Source organism: Magallana gigas, chromosome 6 (assembly GCF_963853765.1).
Source record: "Magallana gigas chromosome 6, xbMagGiga1.1, whole genome shotgun sequence".
Classification (NCBI taxonomy): Eukaryota; Metazoa; Mollusca; class Bivalvia; order Ostreida; family Ostreidae; genus Magallana; species Magallana gigas.
In genome coordinates, this window is record NC_088858.1 from 49,828,606 (window position 1) to 49,850,448 (window position 21,843).

Consider the following 21,843-nt stretch of genomic DNA (forward strand, 5'->3'; position numbering starts at 1 on the left):
AATATTTAGTTTTCAAATGGAAAGATTTTTTTTTTCAATATCAAAGATTTGTAATATGCTTGCAAGTAACAATCAATGCCTACAGGATTGTTGAAGAATTCATGCACTGACTGCTACATGTACTAGTTCAGCTCCAGAAAGAAGGAAAAGGTATAAAACAGTAAAAAAAAGATTCAAAATATGTAAACATTGTAATACGTTTACTATATACCGGTAAATGGAAAACAAATAAGGCCAGTACTAGGTAAACATATCATTTATTTAATATTTTATTGTATTTTCTTAAACTTTCACTTGTTTAATGGCCCCTCAACATACCAACAAAGATTCATTATTTCTCACATAAGCATTTTTCTTTAACAAATGATAAAAATTGTTCTAAAACAGGAAATGATTGAAATAAGAAAACACCTGTGTTTAATATGACATCTACATTGAAAATGTTCCAAAATCACATTTTTTTTTTTAAAAACAGAATTGATGTATTTTAAAACACAATATACAGATAAAGCTTACAAAATTGCTTATTGAAAAATCAAGGAATAGCTGTAAATTCAATGATATCAAAAATGCATTGGCATATTGTTGCTGAATTCACAGATGAAGTTGGTCAGTTTTTCCAGTGATTTGTTATTCATATCACAAGTGTACATCCCTTTGTTTGTGAGGAAGGCAATGTCCACAACAGCGTAGAGTTCCCGGATCTTCTCACTGTGAAGAAGCTTTTCCGAGGCCTGAGGGGGCAGGGCGTGGAATTCCTTGTGGTGAATCACAGCTACTGTGACAGACCTGGAGCCTTTGAATAGAAATAATAGTGATGAAATGCTATCTATTTATCATATTCAGTAGCCCAAGGTCCAATTCGCAATTCGTATATTTTTATAAAAAATTAACAAATCAGACCTTTGGTTATCAAAGATGATTACCCCCCTCTCTCTCTCTCTCTCTTTCTCTCTCTCTCTGAGACAGATGACAGACCAAATTTTTGGTAATTTTACTGTGTAAATTTTAAAAATTGAATATTCCAAGAGGAGGGGGGAGGGCCCCTCCCATCTTTCTAGATCCACACATGCACAGGACAGACATACACGTGACTTGTTGTAGCGCCTGCTCCACGTCCGTTCCCAGTCTGGAGGCGTTGATACAGAGAACAATCAGGGGTTTGTTGGCGGGGACAGACTTAGGGTCCTCTAAGGGAACAATTTTCAACTTCTTGTCCCTCGTAGCCTCTACATGCTGCGATAAAATCGATTGCAGCTCTGATCTAACGGCGTTTGAAATTCTTTCATTCATTGACGAGGCATACATATAAACAAGCACTGAAATGAAAATTAAAGTTGTGTTTACAACGTCAAATTATTACATGTAGGAACATCTGATTAAGCCCGCTTAGCCATTAATGTACATGTAGAACTGTAACTCTTTGCAAACGGAAAATAAGAGGCCCGTAAGCCACATCGCTCATATGAGCATCAATAGCCATAATAAATTCAGCTTTATGGATTCGTATACAAAATATCTCAACAATGTAGTATAAAAGATCCTGTATAAAAAAATTCCTTGCATATTCTAATGTTTCTATTGAGCCCCTTTGTAACAGGATGATTTTACAGTCAAGTTTATGAATTATAAACCTACATAAAACTTTGAGCTCCTTGTGACGCCCAAGAACTATCCATGGGCTAAAGTCAAACAATTTTAAAGAACCAACAACATGTCAAAATACTTTCAACCATATATATAATAACATTTGAGTTTTTGTACGTTGTATTGGTGTGTTTGACATATCAACATAATTGTCACTTGGTTTTGTGATACAAATAGCATATACATAACCAAAACCATTTCAAGACAGGACTCTCGTTGAGAGTCCTTTTTATTTTTTTTTTCAGTTATGTACAGTTTAGCACAGACCTTCACTTATTTTTGTTTTTGGGTTTGACATAGGTCAGTTGCAGTTGCCTTCAGAAATTACAAAAAAAACTTGAACGAGCTATACATGCTATACTGAAATTTTCTATCGTATAACAATGAATACATTTGTTATTTCTATGCCATCTAACGGGCAACATAGTCCCGTCTACGATCGTTATGAATGCATACAACGGACTGTAGTGCCAGAGAAATTTGAAGAATTGTTCAAAGACCACCCCTAATGTTTCCTTATCATTACGTGACCAATACCTGGTTCCCGCGTTAATCTGTCCAGCATATTTTGCAGATTTGCAACTTCTCCCTCCTTCTCCCGTAACTTCCTCTTCAGCTCTGAATTCTCCTCCTTTAGCCTAAGTATGGTATCCTCGTGTATGCCACTACTACTCTGATTACGAGGTGAATTGTCTAATAGTTTCATTAATTCATCCTTTTCACGTCTTAGACTTTCTATGGCTTCGCTTTGTGATTTCAAAGTTTTTTGTATTGATTCCTAAAAAAAAGTTGTCAGCATTTCACTTAAATTTTAAAGAGAGTCGTCCTCTTTGCAGAACTCGCTTGGTTAATTAGTCAACAGTTCTACATAATAAAGACTTTACAATTTGCCAAACTTTGCTATTTCATTCATTTATATAAAACATAACAAAACAAACATACACTCAAGCCAACATGTATGTGTCTTTCTGTTACATTAAAAGTTTAAAATTTATCAAATTAATCTGATCATGAACTATAACAGTTTAGAGGAATTGTCACATTGTAAATTTAATGAAAAATCTCAATTTCCAATTCAATTCAGTTCAATATATTTCACTCAACATGACATGTTTTTTTTTCTCTAATTCTAATTCTTTGTTGATTGAAAACATTTTCTCGAATTCCCCGAGGGCCGTGGACAAAGCTAAAGAGTATAGGTGTTGTTTGTTTTCCTTAAGATTAGTGTCATTCCTCCCATCAAAGAGTCACCGGTGTGAGAGTGTTATAATTCCGTAATTGTGCATGAATGTTTGAGTGAAAGATGCGCGTTGGGTGAAAGAGTCAGTTTTGAGTTCCGCCGTGGAGATTCCCGGACGTGATTTAGATATCATTTAATATTTATTCGTTTGATGAGATATCGGCGCTTCTGATTGGTCGAAAAATTTCTTTGATACCTGCATCAATAAAATTTTTGCCGGATCTACTTTTCTCAACTGTTCTGATCAAACACTACTGGCGTGCCAGTATTTATAGAACGGGAATTTCCAAAATAAACACTGTCAACAAAGTGTAATGTTGTGTCTGTTTTATTGTCAGCAAACAAAATACAACTTTATAAACATAAAAACTTGAAAGTCTAACCTTCAAAAATAAGCAAAACACAATATCTTATTCACGAAATAGAAAATTAAGCGTCTTCTCACGATTTCGTCTGCTTGAGATCAATCAACATTACTGCGAGGCTGGCTGTTCCTTTTCCGGAATAATTATAACGAACATATAGGCCCATACACTTTCACGGTAACACTGCTGTTCAAATTTGGTAACGATGATTTTTAAATTTACACAGTACCCTACATGATCGGTCATCAGAAATTCAAAATAAGCATCGTTATGAGTACAATGCATCAACTCCTTCGGCGCATTCCAAGCGGCAGATACTAGATATACCATTTAAGTACATCACTGGCTATCTAGTTACCACAACGTTTACAAAAGTCGCTTAAACATACTATTCTTTGTCGACATAACAACTATTTTCGTCCACGATCGCCTCTCCTTGGATGGTTATGTCCAGTTGCATATTCCACCGATCTCACATGAAAACTAGTTTTATTACGAATTTTTCTGCACTGTGAATAATATCACAAGCTATCGCATGTATTTTCCTTTCGTTTTCAATTCAGTCGGTTCTGATTTTAACTCACTATTTGTGTTTAATCCATTAAATTCAGTACAATAGCTCTGCATCAGCTGAAGGCGCATCCATTTTGAATATTGTTGCTGTTATTGTTTTGTATTCATACGCGCCGCTTTATTTACATTATTTACATTTTTGATCAATGACACTTCACATTTTTTGATTTGAAAATTTGATATTAAATGATAAGAAATGAAGATAATAATTTTTCTATTGATCGACGTATCAAAGAAAAAATTGACCGGAAAACTTTTTCATCAATGCGCTACGCGCATTGATGAAGTTTTCCGGTCAATTTTTTCTTTGATACGTCGATCAATAGAAAAATTATTATCTTCATTTCTTAAGTACTTGACTTTCCGTCATCAAAGAAATAATTCAGTCTTTTTAACTCTGGGCAGTTCCGAGTAACAAAACTAGTTTGAACAGTACGGGTGCTGATTGTAAGAAAGAGAGGAAATATTCACTACCTCTGTTTTTTATTAGGTCATTCATCGAAATACAACACTTCAATTTCTTTTTTGTGTTCGTTTTAATATTAAGTTGTGACATTTGTACAGGGATGGGTTTTCGATCAGTTAAAGAACAGTTTCACGATATAAACATTTCATTTTAAAAAAGGTCCAAAAAATTCTAAGTGATCTTAAATACACGTATATGTCCATGGTAATGTCGTTTTCGATATAAGTCACACAGCTAGGCTCTTGCTTCATTAATTGGCCGTTTATGGGTTTTTTTTAACTATAGAGTATACATAGGTAGTCTCAAAGACATAATTCCCATTTCTGTGCAGCAGCTGGTTTTTTTTTCTCTTGTAAGTACGAAATATATGCCCAGTATCTGTTACTTTCCGAATAAGCTTTTGTTTACAGTTTTATAGCGCAAAAGTGTGACAGCGAAGATGTGAAAGCGAAAACGACAGATACAGATAATACTATCGCCACTACGCCGTCTCATTTAGTTTGTAGTATTTGATAAAAATTAACAAAATGGTTGAATACTTCTGTCTTTCATTACTGTCTTTGATAAAGTACCTTTAAGTACATTTCACAAAAATGCGCTAAACAGAGTTTCATAGTCGATAAACTAGGTTTAAAGGTTGTTAACGATAGTTTACGGACAGAAAAGTATAGTTAACGACGATTATCTATATATATATATATATATATATATATATATATATATATATATATATATATATATATATATATATATATATATATATATATATATCCGTAAACCATGGTTTAACTGGCATTCGTAACTTCTAATGTTGCGTGCATGGAGCACCAAGTTCATATACATAATTCCGATTACTTGACTTAATTATTCCGGTAACTTGACTTAATATATTTGATATATATCACAGGAGCTTTATTTAAATTACTGATAAAAAAATAATAATATATAAAGTTGTGGGAATATTATCAAATAAAATATACAACATGACTGATTTAAAGTAGTTTTGTTGTATATTTTATTTGATAAAATGAAATATATCGGAAAGGACAATATTTATCAAAAACTGTACACGGTGGCAAAGCGAAAAAGCCTACTTGCATTGTCCCTTTTCATGTCACCTGAGTAAACTACATGTAGGTGACCTATTGCTATCCGTTTTCGTCCGTCGTCGTGCGTCGTCCGTTAACAATTTACATTTTTAACTTCTTCTTAAAAACTACAGGGCTAATTGTTACCATTTTTGGTGTGAGGCATCTTTATGGTAAGAGGAACCTACATTGTGAAATTCATGGCTCTACCACCACCAAAGCACCACAGGTGGGGCCAAATATGCAAAAAAAAAACACCCAAATTTTCAAAAATCTTCTTTCATGTGAGGCTAAAACTGGTTTCATAGTTATGATGTCCATGAAGCCCTCTACCAAAATTGTGAAATTCATGGCCCCTGGGTCAGGGTTTCAAGCTCAAAGGTGGGGCCAATATGGCCATATAGTATCAATTTATTAGAAAACATTCTTCTCTACTCCCATATATATATTTGTTAAAAATTAAATGCATGATAATGATGTCCATGAAGCCCTCTACCAAAATTGTGAAATTCATGCCCCCTGTGTCAGGGGTAAAGGCTCTAGGGTGGGGCCAATATGGCCATTTAGTTAAAATGTATTAAGTCCTAGAAAATCTTCTTCTCTACTTCCATTTACATTTGTTAAAATCTAAATGCATGATTATGATGTCCATGAAGCCATCTACCAAAATTGTGAAATTCATGCCCCCTGGGTCAGGGGTTCAGGCTCTAGGGTAGGCCCAATATGGTCATATAGTAAAAATGTATTAAATCTTAGAAAATTTTCTTCTCTACTTACATTTACATTTGTTTAAAACTAAATGCATGATTATGATGTCCATGAAGCCCTCTACCAAAATTGTGAAATTCATGACCCATGTGTCAGGGGTTCAGGCTCTAGGGTGGGTCCAATATGGCCATATACCCGGTAGTTAAAATGTATTAAATCTTAAAAAATCTTCTTCTTTACTCCCACACACGTGGGCAAAAAACTGAATACATAATTATGATGTCCACGAAGCCCTTTACCAAAATTCATGCCCCCTGGGTCAGGGGTTCAGGACATAGGGGGGGGGGGCAATATGGCAATTTAGTGTTAAGGCATATAATTTTTAAAAATCTTCTTCTCTATACCACACATCTGTATGAAAAACTGACTTCATACATGTAATTATGTTTACCAGGAAGTCATTTTTTTCATGTCCCCTGGAGTATGGGTTTTGACTCTAGGGCAGGGCCAAAATGGATGTATAGGTGTTAATACATATAATGTTTAAAAATTACCCTCTTTACTCCCACACACCTGAAAGGAAAACTGAATTCATGATTTTGAAGACCAGATCTTTAAGTTATTTTGCCAAAATTATAGGTTTCATAGTTCTTTTTTAAAGATAGGCAGGGTGATGGTCGTCATTACAAATTTATAATTTTTCTACTCCAGAATGAAACCTAATTAAATGCATATATGAGACTCCTCGACAAGTTTGTGTATGGGTTATATTCTACTCAGGTGACCGTTAAGGCCTATTGGCCTCTTGTCTCATTAAGAAGTCACTTTTAAGTTTCAGGTGCCCATCTTGATTGAATCGTGTCATAAATCATTAAGAGCTCGACAGTTTTTCTAAATTTGTATCAACCATAGAGAACCTGTCTCGTTTTCTCATTAATAATACCTCCTATGTGCTTTTTAATGAAAATAAGCGTGTTATTATGCAATATGTATGTCGTACTTGAATGATATAAAATATTTAATGTACAGTATCGCCGGTCTCTATAAAATGGCACGCCAAATTCACAAAAATGAACTAAACGTAGTTTCACATTTGATAAATTAGGTTTATCGACTGGTAATTAAAGTTTACGAACCGCAAACTCATTAACTACAGTTTTCATCTATATAACTATATTTAGCGGTTGTAAACTATAGTTAACGAATGATACTCTCTAAGTTTCTATCTTCAAATAACATTAACGATAGATTTTGCTGATAGATATAGATTCACATTTGTAAACTATAATTTGCATTCGTTAACCATGGTTAAGAGTTGTTGATCATAGTTTCACAATCGTGAAAGTGAAACTTTATTTATCAGATAAATCGCAAATGGTTGTTTTCGGTGTTAATTATAGTTTTACACTTCTGAAACATAGATGATCGCGTTTTCTATGGTTTGCAAATGTGAATATAAATTATCGTCGTTAAATATAGTTTTCTGTCCGTAAACTACAGTATACAACCGTTATAATTGTCCGTTAAATGTGAAACTATGATTAGCTCATATTCATTTTGTGAATTTGGCGTGCCATACTTTAATGAAGCGAGTACATTTGAGTATACCGAATACACTATACCACTTTTTATGATTTTTTTTTTATAACAGCTGTATAATATCTGCAACCGAGGACTATACATGTACTAGGTATGTACTATAGGTCTACATGCATGTACATCTTTGCAAGCCGATTCAGGTAAGAAGGTGTCTCAAAGCAAATAGTTACCTGGTCTTCTTTGAATTTGATAAAGATATTGTCAGTGTTCATAAGTATTTCTTTGATGTCATCTTTTTCTGGTTTTGAAGGTGACGTCCCCATAGTGTATCATTGTATATATCAACTTTCGCTTTCGTTTTGTTTTTACATACAGTAACAGCATAGACTCATGGGCCATATTGCTTACTTCGGCAATTCTCTCTCTCTCTCTCTCTCTCTCTCTCTCTCTCTCTCTCTCTCTCTCTCTCTCTCTCTCTACTTGTGTAATATAATTATGATGATGTAAATAAATTTGATTTTCATAATTGAAAACAAATATGAAAAAAAAAATATCTTGCAATGGGAATTTCAAATTTGGTATCTGTGTAGTAGTTGGGGCTATACGGACCGTGGATATCGACCTGGATAGCTCAGTTGTACAGATCTCCTGACTATAATTGTAGGGTTCCGGGTTCGATTCCAGGTCCAGATATATGTTTTCAATGTGTTATTCATCCTTTCATATTACATTTGGTGCCATGACCAACCGCTGGGACTGACAGGTGAATTAATTCCAGGGGTAAGAGCCTGGGGTGATCATTTAAAAAGGGAGTAATGTATTTAAAAAAAAAAAACTCTGTCCCGAGTTTTTGCTTGCACCACTTTTTGCTTGATATTTCAATAATAATAAATACCTTTGTGCTCAAACTACGTTCATCCACTAATATAAAAAATGTCCAGATTATCTGTTTTGAAACGCCCCCTCTACCGCTTCAGGTTTCAATACACATTCCCGAAATTGAAAGTCTACGGAGATTTTGCATTGCAACAGCCATTAATAAGCCCGGATGATAACGTTAAAAAATTTCGCGATTTATTCCGAGTGTATTCCGAATGGAGAAAAGATGAAAACATTCCCTATTATAAATCTCCGTAAGGAATCTGTTTTCGTTCCTGTGAATTTTTCTGAGTGGAAAGGGATAATTGTTCAATGAAGATATCTTGGATATATTCCCTTTTAACGATTTCAACTATATTTCTTTCACAGGTATGTGTAATTTTATTAAAAATCATCAAAAAGCGATGGAACCAATAACTTGGGACAGACTATAGTTTGAGCTATATGGACCGTGGACATTGGCCTGGGTAGTTCAGTGGTAGAGCTCCTGGCTAGAGTTGCAAGGATCCCTGGTTCGATGTATATATGTTTCCAATGTGTTATATATACATCTACCGAGTATGATTCCTTTACTTGTATTTCTTACGGAAATTTATAGTTAATTCATTGCTGTATAGAAACAGCCAGACTGAAATCTACCCGTTAATCGATTGGTCGAAACCTACAGCGACTGGCTAACGCGGATTGTGTATTTTTCCTGCAATGTCGCTACCTTCATACCGCGCATGAATCACCAAATAAAGCATTTTATTGTTTAATTTGGTCATTCTTCTTTTCCCATTACATTTGGTACGTTTACATGTCAGGTCAATCTTGAGATATACTGCAGTACTGTTCCATTTTTGCAGAGAATATGTCTTTTTTTTAAATCCTAGCTTTTATCGTTCTTTATAATATTTTAGACCAAAAAAAATTATAAAATAGTTGGGCATCTATTTCATATATTGGTACAGGGGCTAAAGGATAAATATATAATTCCCAGATTAGTGCATGGACAAACCATGAAAGGTTACGTTCTGCCCATAATATCGTATACACTCGATTATTGTCCAAATATGACTTCTCCAAAACGCAACTTGTTTATCATTGCATGACAACAAGTGACTTAGATCTACTTAATATTTGATTTCCAATTTTATACTCTGTCCCGAGTTTTTGCTTCCAACACTTTTCGCTTGATATTTCGATAATCATGAATATCTTTGTGCTCAAACTATGTTCCTCCCCTAATATGAAAAATACCCAGATTATCTGTTATGAAACGCCTCCTCTACCGCTTCAGGTTTCAATAGAACCCAAAATAGAAAGTCTACGGGGATTTTGCATTGCATCAGCCATGAAATAGCCCGGATGATAACGTCGAAAAAATGTGCAAGGTATTCTGAATAGTAAAAGGATGTAAACATTTCCCATTATAAAATTCCGTAAGAAAGTTTTTGTTCCCGTGAACTTTTATGAGTGAAAAATAATAATGTGTCAATGCCGATATCTTGGATATTTTCCCTTTTATTGATTTCAACTATATTTCTTTCACTGGCATGTGTAGTTTTACTAAAAATCGTCAAAAAATAATGGAAGCAATACTTTGCGACAGACTATAGTAGTCATTCTGTTTATTCACATTGATGATAAACTTGATATACAACTTTCCTGAAGCACCAGAAGTTACAACCCTTATTTAAAGCAATATGAGCTGCATTTTTCATGTTGATTTTTTTTTTTACTAAAATGACAAAAATATCATGGTTTTTCAATTTCTGTTAGCCATATTTTTTGGAAAAGGCTGTTAAGGTACAAATGAGCCTGAGAGCTCGGGATTTTCCGGGATGAGTTCGGTAGATTACGGAGCTTGAAATAAATTTTCAAAAAGTCGCAATATTTTTTTATCTAACATAATAAACAATAAAGAATAAACAATTGATGCATAAAGTCAAGCAATACTTTTTTTCTTAATTTTAAAACGAGTTATTTTAACTTTTACCCCTTACGCTGATTGTGACGTTGTAGCAGCTTACGTCATTTGCCGTTGCATGACGTTATTTTTTCCCCGCGGCGTTATTTGGTAAATATTATTTATTTAATGATTACACGTGTTTTCGTCAAAGAAAAATAGTATTTTACCGTGCGTGATTTGCAGCGATAGAGTTACTTCCCCATAGTGTTTTGGCGGGAAAAAAATATATTTTTAGAAACTACATACCATTACCTATCAAACAAGTACATAGAATATATACCTTACCAGGCATCAGTTTTGGTCAATTGTACATCGGATACCTTAAGGACGTTGTTTACTCAGGGTTTGAGTTCTCAAATCCGGATTGTTAAAAAGTTCAATTTCATGAGTAAAATTTGTTTTAAATACAAAAAGTATTTATGAAATGAATTATTATTGACATTCGTACCCACCCATAAACACTTAGGTGTTATATTTTCTGAGGACCTTTCCTGGTCATCTTATATAAATTCTATTATAGCAAATGCTCAAAAGAAATTGGGATTAATGAAAAAACTTAAATTTAAACTTAATAGAAAATCACTGTCACTATTATATACTTCATTTATAAGGCCTCAGTTAGAATATGCATCTGATGTATGGGGCGGTTGTTCTATTAATGATTCAGACATACAAATTGAAAACTTGTTTGCACACACCGTTGCATGCAGTTATGAGACCACATCTTTCAAAAAATAATGATTCAATGCTTATATTTACATTTTTTAACATTTGTTCTCTTACCGCAAATATGATTTATTTAAAAAAATCTCGGCCTTATTCAACGAGTAATGCACAATGTCAATTAATGGAAAAGCCATTGGAACAGCCGGATTATGCTGACAAAAATAGTGCACAGCATTTTTAGTCCTAATAACACAATTCAATTTATTTAGTATACCAAATATATTTTTGGTAATCTAAGAAATTAATCAATTGAATTCATTTAAATCTTTTAAAAATGTTTACATCTATGAAATATTAATCATCCCAAGTATAATATCAGGTCGTGATCCGGTTTGAAGTCGGGAGGAGAGTCAGTCATGTTCTGAAGGAAGAATGAATATATTCATACGCACCAGATTTGGTGATTGGGTGTTCTGTGTTATGCGTAAATATCACTCAAATCTATCAATGCAGTTTAATAGGAGGAAAGAAAGTGAATGTAAATATTTACCCATAATAACAGAGTTTAGAACAGGCACGGGCGTAACCGTTATATACCGTTTTTGGGAGTTGATTTCAATCAACTCTCCTATGCAGTTACTCTTGCAAACCGAAAGTGAAACAGTGTTTGGACCTAAGCACAAATCATCACCGCTGACAAGACTAAGTTCTTGAAAAAGATAGAAAAAAATTCGATGTAATCTATGCTGAAGCATTGTTTTTCAAGGAAACTTATCTATAAACACTTTGAAAATAGTCAAATTATATACTACGAACAATTAAGATATTTTGTAGTCTCATATATTCCTACGTCAGAGTTCAATATAGGCTAGTCTAGTCTCGTTCAACCAGACGCTCGGCTGTCTCCGTAAATCTGCGACAATTAAGCAGAGAGGGAGCTCTCTTGCTTGTCGGATATTAACGGAGACAGCCGAACGTCTAGTTAAACGAGACTAGAGTTCGATATCCATAGTGCTTGGATCCATACATTTTTAAGAATTGTTTCGATAAATAATACATACTAGTAGTTGAAATCTATCTTTAAATATTACACAAAATGATTCATATTGGGTTTCTCGAAATTCTAAAAATTCATATTATAAAAAAGTGCATAATTCAAATACAAACTATTAACGTTATATAAAATAGAAACTAATTGCCATGCAAGATAAATTGATTTTTAAATTAATGATAATGGATAAAATCAAATCCCGTCAGTACTTCAGTACTTTGGTTCTTAAAACAGGTTAGCTAAAATACAACTCATATCAATACGGAATTTTTATGTTTTATGTTTTCGTCGAAAATTTCTTCTTTTTTTCTCTGTAATCAATATCCGGTGTTGTAGTACAACCGTTGGCCTAGGAAGACCGGTAGGTGACCAATTTCAGTTACCCCCAACATGGCTCATTACAAAGGCGCAGCATCAGAGGGAGGAAGAGCCCAAATACTGATGAAAAAACGTCAGAAAGAACAGGAGGAAATCGAAACCAGAAAACGCAAGATAGAGGATGAGTTGAAGATCGGAAGTATTCAAAACAAGTTTGCCTCACATTACGATGCAGTGGAACAACAGCTGAAGTCCAACACTATCGGTGAGATTTTTTGTTTTCAATTCCCACGTGGACATACACTCGCGTGCCAAAAGTACTTTTTCCCTATATATTTCTTTGAAAACAACACCTATTTTAAAAAACTGGTTTCTGTTGTTACTTTTTGTCAGATTTTGGAAGAAATTTATATTGATTAAATAGATTCAATTTGTATTTTTTGACATGTATTGAAACAGTTTGTTGTCAATTCTTTTGTAAAATTTGATATTTCAAACACCACACAAAGATATTTTTAAAGAACTCCACTATATATCTATTGCAATATGCAGGCCAAAAAATCTTCCTTTGGATTGTGAATATCAAATCTCAGGAACTGGAGGTTTGAAAAATATTTAAATATGATGCCAAAATATCTAGAGAAATTCTGAATTTATCAATCCAACTCTTTTATAAATCGGTTCATGTGTTAACTTTTAACGATTCTTTGAAAAATGTTGGTTTTTAATGAAAAAGAAAAAAATTGACATACTTTTGGCACCTGAGTGTAGTCATAATACCGTAGACTTTTAATATGTTTTACGATGTGACCGTAAGGGCGTGCGCGGAAGGTCCGCAGATAACTTCATTTGCCTGTGTAGTAGTTGGGGCTCTATGGACCGTTGATATCGGCCTGGGTAGCTCAGTGGTAGAGCTCCTGACTAGAGTTGCAGGGGTCCCGGGTTCTATTCCCGGTCCAGCCATATGATTTCATGTAAGTCTTGACAAGGTGAACTTGTGTTGGGTCTTCAGGGTCAAAGACTATTTAAGGAGGGAGGAATGCAGTAGTTGGGGCTAAATGGACTGTGGATATCGGCCTGGGTAGCTCAGTGGTAGAGCTCCTGACTAGAGTTGCAGGGGTCCCGGGTTTGTTTCCCGGTCCAGTTATATTTTTTCAATGTATTTATATACTCATTTCTCCTTTCCTACTCCACCTGTACCATTGTCATATTGTCATCCAGCTCCCATCCAAATAAATTGTTTATTGTAAATGCTTCAGGTCTTGTTACACTGGATGAGATGAAAGCAAAGCAGGAGGATGTGATAAAAAAGCGACAGCTTCAGCTGGCCAAGAAAGATGCTCAAGCCAGACTCATAGAGAAAGAAAAAGAGAGAAAAAAGAAAAAGGAACAGCAAAAGGTAAATATATATGTGTTGAATATCAATATACAAATGTTTACTCAATAAACATATAGTTTAAGAAATATTTTATTCAAAAATATACATATAAGTATATAAGTGAATCTGGATTGAATAGCAGGCAAAAAAAGCCTATATTAGTTCTTTCCATCTGAGATATAAGGTATAAATATCTATAATACTATAACTAAGAGTATATACTTTTCAAAGATTTACATGGACATTTTACTAACTTATGACAAATATAGTAATAAAGGATTTAGATATATAACAAGCTAATGATAGAAAGAAAATATAAACATATATTTTCAGTTTTCATAGAATAACATCCAGTCTTTATTTATACCATTGATTTTTGCTGCTTATCAATTATGCTTAGAAATTCAATTTGTAAAAACATTTTTGATGCTATTTTACAATCTATTATTGATATGTTCAACAACAGCCGAGCACCTACGATTTGTACAGTGTTAATATTTGCATTTTAAGATTGCCAGTCTCTCCTTTGACCCTGATGAAGAGGAGGAGGAGGAGGAGGAGGAGGAGGAGGTAGAAGAAGAAATTCCAAAGGAAGAGGTAGAAGTGACAGGGAAGAAAAAGAGATTGGGTATGGAACAATGCATGTAGAAGTTTTGAACATAATGTTACAAAATACACATGTACGAGATCTGAAAAGGAAGTTTTAAGATATTTTTATAGATCCCCAATTATAGTTATTTTTTTAATAGAAAAGGTGGGTTAACAGTGCACTGAATTGAAAAGCTTTTAGGCTTTGAAAACGGTTTAACATATCTAATAAGACATTCTGAGTATGGTTGGATTTGTAATCTGTATTACATGTTCTGTGACTGTTTATGAACAATTGGAGCTGTATTTCAAGAATTACTTTCAACATTGGTAGGTAAAAATCCTGATGTGGATACAAGTTTCCTGCCTGACCGGGACAGAGAAGAGGAGGAAAACAAACTGAGGTAACTGTAGGTTTTACATATACTGGTAGCTTTCTTATCAGAATCCTGATACAGTTGACACATTATTCCTAGGAAATAATAAAGGTTGTATTTTTTTAACAAGCAGTACAAATATTTGACTTTTATGTGTGTTGACATGTTAATGGTTTTTTATTTTTTACCTTCCCAGGCCAAAAAAGTAAAAAGAGTTTTCTTTTCGCTTAAAGGAGTAAATAAGTTTGTTGATTGGAGTCTGTAAACACTTGTTTTTTTTAGATTAAACTTCTTAGTCTTAAAAAGTGTATTTCTGGTTATTTTTTTTAAAAGAATAGTAGAAAAATAGAGCCTTCAAAAGCTGCTTGAAATATTAAAGCATTACATTTTTATCCATTCAAAACAGTTTTAATATACATGTATACTACCCTACACGTCTTTATTTTTCACCACTATCAAAGCTTACCCGGTACTTGCATCTAGTTTAAAGGTTTATGTAAAGGAGAAAATCTGAAAACTGTCCATTCTGTGAGAGAAAGAACTGTTTGAGGCCCGAAGGGCCGAGAACAGTTCTTTCTCTCACAGAATTGACAGTTTGAGGATTTTATCCTACTTAAAACATTTTCTCTATTGTTAACTTAATAAACTGTCTAAGGTGGTTGGCTTGGATGATTGCTAAGATTACGTAACACTATTGATTGTCTGTTTAAAAAAACAACAACAAAAAAGGTGAAAATAATGGTGTATTGTTGAACTTAATGTACAGTGCCAGGTAAGTTTATATTTAAATGATATCTAAGCTGATTTCTGACTACTCTCTTGGTAAAACTCAATGAGAAAAGATGTCTTCATCAGATGGAGAAAGTATATTTTTGATGCAATCAAAATTTAGAGATCCCAGAAGAAAGAGTTAATACAGATAGCATTTTGAGTGACATTTTAGACATGGAAAAAAAGGGAAATTCAGGTGATGGAAAGGGGGGAAATTCAAGTGATGGCAAAGGGTTAAATTCAAGTGATGGAAAAGGGGGAAACTCAAGTGATGGGCAGTGTGAAAAAAAAAGATTAAAATGTGCGATCCCTGTGATTCCAATAGTAGTGCACCTAGTGAAATTCATATTACCTCTGGAAATATGTTCTCATTCAAATTCTAATTTGTTTCTGGAGTCACATTTACAGAACCATTCATTTGAATGGTCAACATATTTGTTGTGCATGTATGCCTTTCACCGGAGATGATATATTCATATTGTTGAAAAATAATATTTTAAATTCTGTTGTTGGTATTCATGTTTATATTTGAATTAAAGTAAATTTTCCTAACTGTTGAGGATCATGTGTGTGTATTGCTTTCAACATTAAAACCTGTACATTAAGTAACCTGTAGCTGTACATTAAGTTGGAGAAGCTGTCGATTAAGTTAAGAATCGACAGTTTTTTTCACTTAATATACAGCTACAGGTAACTTAATGTACAGGGTTTAAATATCCAAATATATTACGCTATATAATGTACCATAAACACAAAGGATTACATAACAAAAATGTTTTAATATCATTTATGAATGTATATATTCTTTTATCAAAGTATTGAAGTTTAAAGAACAGTTGTGTGTTGTTTTGTTTTTAGGGAGCAGCTTCGACAAGAATGGGAGGAGAGACAAGAGAAGATGAAAAACGAGGAGATAGACATCACATACAGTTACTGGGATGGATCCGGCCACAGACGACAGGCACGCATGAAAAAAGGCAACAGCATTCAGCAGTTTCTACAGAAGTGTCTGGAGAGTCTGCGGAGAGAGTTTAATGACCTTAAGGTCGTGTCCGTCGACCAGATGATGTATGTGAAAGAGGACTTGATTATTCCACACCATTACACATTTTACGATTTTATTGTCACCAAGGCACGTGGGAAAAGTGGCCCATTGTTTAGTTTCGACGTTCATGATGACGTGAGGATAATTAATGATGCCTCAGTGGAGAAAGATGAATCCCATGCGGGGAAGGTTTGTCTCAGAACATGGTACGAACGAAATAAGCACATCTTTCCTGCAAGTAGGTGGGAACCATATGATCCAGAGAAGAAATGGGATGAGTACACAGTGTCTGACAAAAACGCTGCAAAAATTACTGTCAAGTAATTGCTTATGTGTCCATTTCTTTTAGAAATTAATGAGGTAGTGTTTACACACAACAATACATGTGACAGTCCAAGACTGAAGATAGACAGGCATTTGTGAACATGAGGAATTCTAAATTCTAAGCCTTATTTTTCACTCATAATGTACAAAAGCTTAAACTAAACTACATGTCATTGGATGATTCTAGTGAACTTTTTGTATGTCAAGGCAGATTTTTAGATTGATACTTTTCTTTCAAGAAAATGTACTGGACAAATAGCATGCTTGTTGTCCTTTGCCATTAAAAAAAGTGTTGAGAGTTACATATATCTTGGTGCTTAAAATGTATGCACAGACCCAGTACATTCAATATAGATTTATGTATCATCATTTAGTACTTGGCTCAAATTACTGAAGTGTTTAAATGTTGGTAATTAGTAAGTTATGATATTGTAACTTTTTATATGATTGCTGTAGCATTCAAATAAAATCTATGAATTAATGCCTTAGACTCGATCGTTGAATTTCCACTGTATCGGCCGGGCAAGAATAATGAAACAATAAGGAACAAAGAAAGCCAAAGACCAGAGGAAACAGAGAAGTAATTTTGCTATGTGGAATATACATTGTTTATATTATCTCTCTCTATGTAGATGAATAAGAAGTACTTGTGAATGGGAAAAAAATTATGAATAGAACCAGTCCCCTTCTTCATAGGTACAGCTAGTTTCTCCTCAGACCTGGGGTTGAAGTTTTCACTTAGAGGATTAAAAAAACCCAGTAGAATACTCAGGATTAATGGAAATGTTGTTCTAATTGATAATAACAAAGATACCGTTTTTAAAACTATATATGATCCGGAATTAGGTTCCCGTACTGTTCCGAAATTTACCTGTGAATTGCACTTCCGGTTTGATTTTATACATGGAAAAAGATGCTGCAGTTTTGTAAGTTGCTTAACCGTTTGAATCATACATTATAGAGAGTGACAATGCATCATTTGCATTTCTAGCAACACATTTTAAGTACAGGAATAAGTTTAGATCGATTTCTTATGCATGATTTTGATAATTTTATTTCAGAAACCAATAGAAGTCATGTCTGCGATGAAAAGATGTTTTCTACTTGTATAAAATACACCACTGTAGGCCAGTTAGCATCTTTTAATACTAAGCTGATTCAGAGGTAACTATATAACCTGGTGATAATAATATCATTTTTTTGAAAATCGGAAGAATACCAGAGTAACTTAATTGTTTATATAGTAGAACTGCAATTAAGGTGTCTATCTCCTGTAACAAGATACTTATGAAGCACATTTTACTTAAATACTTGATATTTATAAATACCACACAGTTCAAATGTTGATCCATAATAGGATGAAAAAATCACTTTGAAATGTCTGCTCTAATATTTGCCAGTTTTAACACAGTTAAAAAAAAATTCTACAGTGATTGCTATGCAAAAGACTTAAAAATATGATGATGATATTAGAACATTTTATTTACAAAAAGTTTTCAATTCTAAAGTAATATTTTGGGTATTAGCAAAAATAGTCCCAATATTCTCTGGTATATTCTTTTTTAACATAATAGGAAAAATAATGTTGAACAATTGCATATGGAGCACTGCACCTTGATCAAATTTCATATAGCATTTAAAAAAAATCAATTAAAAGTATGAAAGTTATATGAATTAACTGATATGAAACTGGATATACTTTTGACACATTATTCAATCAGCATATTAGTTTTGAACAAATTAACCCTTATGGAAGAAGATCCATGAGGAGCTGAATAAAGATAAACTTTATATGAGACATTTAAGATGTGATTTAGAACGAACAGCATCAAATGATATAAAAAATATCTGTCATTGTCAATCTAAATGAGGAAAAAGTTTAATGTGAGCTTTTAAAATCATTTACTGTGCAGTTATGTGCCTCCATATTATAGATAAGGATGATAATGGAAAAGTAATTGACATGGAATACATGTATGTACAAATATGTTTGTGCACATTTTTATGAGTCAGACGTTATGATGTTAGTAATGCTGAAATATTCATGCTAAGGATACACGAGACGTTCCTCAATTTTATATAATTTTCCTTGATATTTTATTCCTTATTTACTAAGTACATTTAAACCTGTTAATTCCCAAAAATTCAGGGTACATTACCAGGCTCTTTTCGGAGCTTCAGTATACTGTAGAATATTTCAAATATTTTCTTAAAATAGCATGCAAAATGCATTTGAATGCTTATAAATAAAGCCACACTATACATTTTCAATTGAACACTTTTTATCTAAATAAAAAAAGAATCATATAACATAGAAATATATAATTATAAAATTACTAAGAGGAAATCTTCACATTGTGAAGGTAGGAATACCGATTATAATATTTACTGTGCTTCAAAAAGGCATTTTAAAAAGGCAAAAGGAAATTTGAGTGTCATTTGTTGAGTTATAAGCGAGTTACAGAGCATGAAATTCTTCGCAATGTAAACAAAGCTATTGTTTACATTTTGAAGGTTGAAGTAAAAATTTCAGTTTTAAATATAAAACGAATGTGTTAAACGTTAGGAACTGTTTATCTATGCTTAAAATAGATAATAATTTAGACAATTAAGCTAGAAAAAGATTTTTTACTGGTATTTTGAACCTATGTAAACAAAAACAGGGCACGAGCCTTGTTTACATGACAAAAAATTGTGAGCCCTGTATCTTGCTTACAACTCTTCAAATGACTCTCAAATTTTAATTGTTCATTAGAATTAAAAATGCATGTCTAAAATATTGTAAATAATAAAAACAGAAAAATAGAATTTGACCAAAATCGTGACCATGCCCCTTTAATTGCCCCGTGATTACTGGTACTGTACATAACATGCTCAAAGTTATCAACAAAATTTATCATAATTCACAAAATTTTGGAAAAAATCTTTTAAGTACTGAATGTTTAAATATGTTTGAATTTGTGTCATCAAATATTTTTAAAATATAAAAGTTGATCAGCCTAATTTTTACCACAGAAATTAATTTGAATTTCCTTCATGATACCCTGAAAATAACAAAGTATTCTTAATTTATTTCCTGATCAACAGTCACAAATTTTACTTAAAAAACCCCCATCTTCATCCCTCTTTAAGGTTTGTGGCCGAGAGTGATTAAAAGAATTTCTGAGGCATACAATTTCAAAGTTGGTGGAAAAATATGTAAAGATTTTCATTGTATACATTTTTTGATATGCGCTGAATAAGAAATATTCAAAAGTTCAAAAACAAGCAAACTGTTTGAGACAAGCAAGTACATGTAGGCATGATTAATATGCAAAGGTTGCTTTTTTTCAGGTGCAATGTTTACACTTCATCTCAGACATATTATGATGTGTTAGAAATAGGTAGACAAGCAGACAAAAAAGAAATAAAAAAGGCTTATATAAAATTGTGCAGAAAAGTAAGTATTGAAAGAGAAATAAATGAAGTTTTCTTAATATTAGATCACTAACATTTCCTACTCCTTTCTCCTTCTAATCCAGATTGTAATATGGTGACCGTGATCTTAATGTGGACTTAAAATTTTGTTATATATAGTTGCATCCTGATGCCAATCCAGGCGATTCTAAAGCTCAGCAGAAGTTTGTTCGTCTTCAGGAGGCTTACAGCACACTGAGTGATCCAAGAGAGAAAGCACGATATGATGTCCAAATGTACAGAGACATTCAGGAAAGGGCCAAAACCAAGCAAAAGCAAAATAATTATTCCACTACGTAAGTCAACTTTTAAAGCAAAATTAAAAATAATGGTCTACCCTTGTAAATTAATTTACCTGTCTTCCCTAAAAGAAAACACCCATTGGAATTGGAATTTTAGTGCATAATACCTGTGTTTTCTTTAATTTTCAATAATAATATATGTGTGTGTTTTTTCTCTTTTTATTACCAATTCATATCAGGACACACACCACAGAGAATCTGTCTGAACAGGAGACAATTCAGAGGTATTACAGACAGCATCAGGAGCAGTATGAGGAGTGGCTTCGGAAAACCAGACAGCAAGCGGACAACAGACATCAACAACAGCATCAGCACAATCCAAATGACTGGTCCGGTTGGGAAAACCCCAATCCAGATGACCCATTTTATGAGGTCAAGAGCAAGATTGGAAAATTTCTGAACAGAGTATCTTATGCTGACTTGTTCCTTCTGACTGCTTTTGGGAAAATGATAGCTCTGTTCCTAATGATGATCATATTGTACTCACATTTCAAGGCTCATTGACCCCTATGTACATTTTGACCAGTGGGCTTTCATTTGAGTAATTAGTGTTTTATGAATTTTCAACTAAAATATTATATTATCTGGAAATATGAATTGTTTTAAACTATAATGTTGTTGATATCTGAGTGACAAATATCAATGTTGATTATTTATTATGCTGCTGATCAAAGGAGCTTTCATTTTCGTTAATATGTGCAAATAGTAATTTGTTTTTAATAAAATCTTATGAGATGTCTATTCATATTTTTCTTAATTTGAGCCATTCCCCTTTAGGATATATTATTAATTGCAGTGATTCAATGATTTGTGTTTAAGTTGAAGTACAAACGTCTCAAAAATACTGATGACTTTGGGTCTCTGAAAAACCCTGTGTACTTGAAGACCCCAAAGCTGTCTCTGGACAATATTATAATGGTTGGGTATGATTTTTATATAGAATGATAGTTTTAGGTCACATATATGTCATAAATATCGATTTATGAAGAAAGATAAAGAACTGAAGGTCTATAACGTTTGGTGTGTGTGTGTGTGTGGGGCGGGGGTGTTTGAGGTTGAAATGCATGCGAGTAGAGACCTAAAACATGTCTCTGATGCGAGTCACATG

General features: G+C 33.4%; 3 protein-coding genes across 3 annotated transcripts; 2 read left to right on the forward strand and 1 right to left on the reverse strand.

Annotated features, from left to right (window-relative positions):
• Positions 1-240: 240 nt before the first annotated feature.
• On the reverse strand, positions 241-7,986 carry LOC117688820 (uncharacterized). The gene is made up of 4 exons (XM_066088122.1): positions 7,857-7,986; positions 2,185-2,425; positions 1,089-1,319; positions 241-796 (listed from the first exon to the last, which is right to left on the reverse strand). Exons 1-4 carry the CDS (start codon positions 7,947-7,949, stop codon positions 564-566), a joined length of 798 nt encoding a protein of 265 aa, XP_065944194.1. The 5' UTR covers positions 7,950-7,986; the 3' UTR covers positions 241-563.
• Positions 7,987-12,496: 4,510 nt separating this feature from the next.
• LOC105321481 (protein FAM50A) lies at positions 12,497-17,459 on the forward strand. The gene is made up of 5 exons (XM_011419757.4): positions 12,497-12,759; positions 13,754-13,893; positions 14,383-14,500; positions 14,795-14,864; positions 16,467-17,459. The coding sequence occupies exons 1-5, from the start codon at positions 12,567-12,569 to the stop codon at positions 16,975-16,977; spliced, it is 1,032 nt and encodes a 343-aa protein (XP_011418059.3). The 5' UTR covers positions 12,497-12,566; the 3' UTR covers positions 16,978-17,459.
• Positions 17,460-17,838: 379 nt separating this feature from the next.
• Positions 17,839-21,474, forward strand: LOC105327643 (uncharacterized). Its single transcript, XM_034467359.2, has 5 exons — positions 17,839-17,903; positions 18,039-18,141; positions 20,311-20,416; positions 20,554-20,729; positions 20,915-21,474. The coding sequence occupies exons 2-5, from the start codon at positions 18,071-18,073 to the stop codon at positions 21,237-21,239; spliced, it is 678 nt and encodes a 225-aa protein (XP_034323250.2). The 5' UTR covers positions 17,839-17,903; positions 18,039-18,070; the 3' UTR covers positions 21,240-21,474.
• The last annotated feature ends 369 nt before the right edge of the window (positions 21,475-21,843 follow it).

Bases quoted from the DNA above. Each gene is read 5' to 3' on its own strand.
- LOC117688820 (XM_066088122.1), bottom strand. From the start codon at position 7,949: ATGGGGACGTCACCTTCAAAACCAGAAAAAGATGACATCAAAGAAATA. The intron at 2,426-7,856 runs GTAACTATTTGC...ACTTTTTTTTAG, and splicing joins TCAAATTCAAAGAAGACCAG to GAATCAATACAAAAAACTTT. The intron at 797-1,088 runs GTATGTCTGTCC...TTCTATTCAAAG, and splicing joins GGCGCTACAACAAGTCACGT to GCTCCAGGTCTGTCACAGTA.
- LOC105321481 (XM_011419757.4), top strand. From the start codon at position 12,567: ATGGCTCATTACAAAGGCGCAGCATCAGAGGGAGGAAGAGCCCAAATA. The intron at 14,501-14,794 runs GTATGGAACAAT...CAACATTGGTAG, and splicing joins AGGGAAGAAAAAGAGATTGG to GTAAAAATCCTGATGTGGAT. The intron at 14,865-16,466 runs GTAACTGTAGGT...TTTTGTTTTTAG, and splicing joins GAGGAGGAAAACAAACTGAG to GGAGCAGCTTCGACAAGAAT.
- LOC105327643 (XM_034467359.2), top strand. From the start codon at position 18,071: ATGTTTTCTACTTGTATAAAATACACCACTGTAGGCCAGTTAGCATCT. The intron at 20,417-20,553 runs GTAAGTATTGAA...TGTTATATATAG, and splicing joins ATATAAAATTGTGCAGAAAA to TTGCATCCTGATGCCAATCC. The intron at 20,730-20,914 runs GTAAGTCAACTT...AATTCATATCAG, and splicing joins CAAAATAATTATTCCACTAC to GACACACACCACAGAGAATC.